This window comes from Montipora capricornis, chromosome 10 (assembly GCF_036669925.1).
Source record: "Montipora capricornis isolate CH-2021 chromosome 10, ASM3666992v2, whole genome shotgun sequence".
Taxonomy (NCBI): domain Eukaryota; kingdom Metazoa; phylum Cnidaria; class Anthozoa; order Scleractinia; family Acroporidae; genus Montipora; species Montipora capricornis.
The window spans coordinates 57623678-57628677 of record NC_090892.1 but is presented as its reverse complement, the minus strand read 5'-3'; the positions used below and the strand labels follow the sequence as shown (position 1 = coordinate 57628677).

Here is a 5000-nt window from a genome sequence, read left to right as displayed (position 1 = left end):
CACGTGCAGAGCGTGCACAGCTATTGTTTTTGCCCACTAAATATGCAAATTTGTGACGTTCTCGCTGCCGTCGCCGTTGTCGTTGCTAAAGCTCCCTATTTTTGACAAGGCGACGGTCAAAAGTCGAGCTTTCAGCAAGAAAATCAGTATGGCGGCAAGGAGTGCGTTCGAGACTTGGCCTGGGTTTGCGACTGTCCCCAAGCAAAGGCTTGCGCATGCTCAATAAAGACTTAACACGATTTCTGCAGAGTCCTGTCTTTCTCGTCTAGTTAAGAAAGACTCTGCTGGCAGGGTGACAATGACACTGTTCTAAAAGCAACAAGCGGTTACTCAAATTAAAACTTCGCTCATTTTAATTCGCAGCTTTGCTCTTCGGCTAGCGTACTTGGTTACCGTGACTGTGGCCAAGAGATAGGAAAATTCTGCCCGCTCCCGCAGCCAATCAGATTTCTGGATTCTCACGATCAAAGAAATAAAAAAGGTCACTTATTTCCCGCACATGGCGATTTATTCTGTGCTGTGTTACTGCCCTCAGTAGCGACTGGTGGCATCATGGGACACCCGTTTTTCTATGTGGTGAGTTATTGAAAAATAAATTGGGGACCGATTCGCATCAACGATCAGATATATCTTCGTGGCAATTGCCGGTTAAAGGGGGCAATAATGCATATGCATTAGGCACATCTAGATGTGAACCACCGTTTTCATACTTCCTTCGCGTGAGACAATTTTGTTTCGACGAAAAAGATCAAAACACAATTGATGTCAATCCACAGTTCACCCGTTAAGACTAGTCATGGATGGGAGAGCTTTGTTATTGCTTCTGGTTTTGTTTGCTCAGATTTCCGCTGGTAAGAGGCAACTATTATAACAACCTTACTTTTCTAGTAAGCATTAGTATTAATTGTACCAAGTTCAACTGAAGGTCTTGAGCCCATAAAATAGTTTTTTTTCGTACATACTGAAAATTAAGTCCTTAAATGGTCTCAAACCGAGTATACTAAATAGAGGATATTACATGGCCGCTTGGAGATACGACATTTCACTTGGAGTGTTGAAAAATAATTCACGAGTGATCGCAGCGAACGAGTGAAATATTTTTTAATACGGGAAGAGAAATTTCGTATCTCCAAGAGGCTATGTAATGTTCTATTTATTATATAAACACCAAAGAAACACTAAATCATTTCACGAAAGGCATCGAAAGGCGCGATTTCATATATAACCATAGCAACAGTGTTCTTTTCACATGTGAAGATATCACGTTTTCGCGCGAAAGCTCACTTGGTATTTCATTGGTGTTTATATAATAAAATGCTATCTGAACCCGGCCTGCACATTAAGCTATCTACTCAAATTAACAAATTCCAATGTCGTTCAGTGTACGTATATAAAGTTGTCATGTAAGAACACTAAAGAGGCGTGCAACCCTGACTAATCTTGCTTGTTAAGTGCTCTCCATGCAAATTTTCCAGTAGCTCTTTATATCTCGACACATTCATATTTAAATGCAGGAACCATTTGTTTCATAGCATTTGGACAGTGTAATTTTATGTGAAATGTTGAGTGTAACTTTTTTTCGGGATAAGCAACATTTCCCATGTGAACAAAATTACTTAAGGTGACAACACATGATCAAGAGGAAACTTGTCGACATAGAAAAAATACGTGCTTACAAAAGTAAAATTATTCTATGAACCAACTTAACTTAAGAAAAGTAATGAGAAGTGACCTTCGCACTTTAGCCGAACAATTCAATCATTTGTCCTTTTATTAACACCTGAAAAACTCAGACCCATGACCTCTGTGACGTCGGCGCAATGCTCTACCAACTGAGCTATGAGGCCACTCAGTTGAGAGCAGGTCAATCTGTTGGGCTTATTTCTCCCGTGAATGTACATTCATTTCATTAATCGAATACTTCACGGGAACACATGAGCCCAACAAATTGACCTGCTCCCAACTGAGTGGGGCTTCGCAGCTCAGGGAGTAGAGCATTGCAACATCATCGCTGAGGCTCGAATCCCTTTGAAACATTTCGTTGGAGCCACCTGATTTTTTCTAGTGTCTATAAAGAGGCAATCGCTTAAATTGTCTGGCTGAAATGCGAGGATTCATTTTCCCCTTGTTCCCCTTCCCAGATTACGCCTGCCACACAAGGCTACCATTTCGATAATGTTATTTCATTCCTAGCCGGTATAGATAGAGAGTTGTTATCTGAAGCTACATTTTGATTGCCATGCTCCCTCTAGTCTCCTAGCGTATAGCCTTCGTGGTAGTCGTAATCGGTCGGGATCGATGATGCCGTAGATCGGCGAAAGCTACTGCGCCGGATATAGTCTTTAACAGCATCTCAAGGCCAAACTCGAACGGTTTATTCTTCTATCGATAAATGAAAATAATATTATGCTAAAGGACAACTTCAAGTTTAACTACTTAACTACTAAACAATCAGAATTTTGAAATAGTAATTATAGAGTTAACTACTCTTATCAGAAGCACATGACCTTAAAGCGTGTAGCTTGCAACTTCTTTCCTTGGAACAAAGCTGGGGATTTTTAGGACACCAATTTTATGCCCAAATATGGGCAAAAATAAGATGCACGAGCCTCGTTACATCCAAAGAAGGGAATTTTTAAACCCCCTTAAACCCCAGCTCTGAACCAAAGTTAAACACTTCGACGTCACGAGCTTCTGCTCTTATCATTACCATATATGCTTTGAGAACTCTGAGCATCATAGATTATCGCTTGTTATCAACACACTCACTCTTTTTTTTTCTCTTTTGACAGAGACGAATTGGGATTTCACGAAAGCTTGTTCAATTATTGACTTCATCAAACATAGATTTGTAGGTGACAAAGCATCCCGAAGAGATCTTATTCCTTTGCTTAATAATATAAAGCGTCGCCTAGGTGACTTAAAAAGAACTTCGATAAATGCGAAACAGAATTCTCATTTAGGACCTGTCTTAACAAAGACTGTTAACCCCTCAAACAGAGACAACATCCACAAGAAAGAAACAAGCTTCAAAGAATCCAAAGGATTGTTCACATTTAAGGGCCATAAAGTTATTCACGTCCACGACGATGTCAAAGGTATGTGCCACAATGATTCTAAACGTAGAACTCTGATAGCAAGGCTCGTAGTTTTCTTTAGGACGTAACTGAAGTTAGCGTTCATGTACGTGCCACTCAAGCTGGCAATATCTTCAAACTCTACGCGACAATTTTCATCGCAGTTGCAAGCTACAAGTAGTTGAGAAGGAAGCCATGACTGAAGAAATCCAAAATTGATCTCAATTTGAACCTTTGACCGCGGTTTATAATTACGCTACAATGCCCTATCATATCAGTTATCAAGGAAGCTTCAACTGAAGCCAGGACATTCTCGCCCATTACAACTGCAGTTGACGTCTTTCATATATTTCACAAATGATATTTACAAAATCAATAACTATATTTCGCCACAACCGTGGCCTCTGCAGTTAAGACTGCCTGTACGACACCTGCCAATATCACACGATGGACATCGGCCACGGTTATAGCCGTGAGTGGTGCATCAATTCTAACCGTTTAAATGATGTCATACGGATTTTGAGGCAATCCATGTATCTTTTATATTGCCATTTCGGAGTAGTCGTTCAGTAATGATTAACATTGTCGGCTTGCAATCTCGAAGCCAAAGCTCTTTTCTTGACTGAAGGAGAGAAGCGCTCTGGGGAACCCTGAAACAAAGTGTCTTCTCATTGGTTTTCGTGAAGAACAGTCAAAAGCGTCTCTAATATTTAATTGGTGCATTCATGTTAGCACGAAGAGTGAGCAGGTGCCGTAAGGTTCAAATAGCCAATTTGTGGCTATAAGAACCCTACGGCGCATGCTCTCCTACAGAGAGTTTCCCAGAGCCTTGGGTCTGTCCGAGGCTCTGGTGACGAGAATGTGTCGGTCTGTCAAGTTTTGATAAGGCATATCAATAGTCACCGAGGTTAAAGTACATCAAGACACTAGTACGCCTTTCGGAAAAAAATAGAGGAGATACTTGCCAGTGTTATTCGTATGGAGGAATAACATTTCAGAAAAACTGGGTTAATCTGTGGTAACTCATCGCTTAGATGACTCAACTGGCAACTTGCTGGCACAGATAGGAAAACACCCACTTAAAACTTTAGCGCCTATCGTCGCGAAAAGTCCAGTTAATGAGCTGGTCGCAGTTGTACAAACGATGGATAGTGTTATCCGCCAAATAAATCACTACCCAGTGGATAAGTCATAACGAAAGAAATTGCACTATCCAATGCATGGATAGTGATTGATCCGGCGGATAGCGCTGTCCATCGCTCGAACAACTAGGGTGTGATGTTTTCTGTCAACTCTAGTATTGAGTAACGAAAAGTGAATAATGACTCTATTTCTCGCAAAAAATAAAAACTGCGTTTTTTTCAGGAAGGCTAGGCAAATGGACAATTTTGGAAGCAATGGAAAGGTAGATATCTGCTATGTGCAAAGAAAAAAAAAATCATATCTAAACTACTGGCCAGAGTTCGAAGCATGGTCAGCACTACCCATGCATGCAGCGTTAACTGAAACTGGCCATGGAAACCTATAGGTTTTGACACCTCTTAATCAACGGCAGCGGTTAGCGCTAACCAGGTCAACTTTGCTTCAACTTCATTCAACATTGGCAATAACAAAAGAACTGTTGAATGGTCGTTGAAGAAAAGTTTAAACGCTGTTAAACTCATTCAACATCGCTTCAACTTCGATTCAAGACGTTTCAGCACGGTTGCTAGGGCCTTTATTGTACATCTTAAAGCTTAAGTTCTTATTGCACTGAGTTGCAGGGGTACGGGCATCAACAGGTTACTAATTTAACGTCTGGGAAAAGCTCCTCGCTGGGACCTACGAATTGTTTATACCAACAAATCCTTGTTTTTTATCAGTACACTTTTTTTAGGCTTTTAGATTTGCTTCCATCTAAAGTAATAGACGCAGATAGAATTT

General features: G+C 40.7%; 1 protein-coding gene across 1 annotated transcript in view; it reads left to right on the top strand.

Annotated features, from left to right (window-relative positions):
• Positions 1-664: 664 nt before the first annotated feature.
• LOC138019760 (uncharacterized) overlaps positions 665-5000 on the top strand; it is an 18709-nt gene continuing 14373 nt past the window's right edge. The window contains exons 1-4 of the mRNA XM_068866636.1: positions 665-851; positions 2793-3098; positions 4443-4482; positions 4954-5000. The exon at positions 4954-5000 is cut by the window's right edge and continues 97 nt beyond it. Coding sequence (XP_068722737.1) covers positions 797-851; positions 2793-3098; positions 4443-4482; positions 4954-5000 — 448 coding nt within the window. The 5' untranslated portion in view covers positions 665-796. The remainder of the gene's footprint in view (positions 852-2792; positions 3099-4442; positions 4483-4953) is intronic.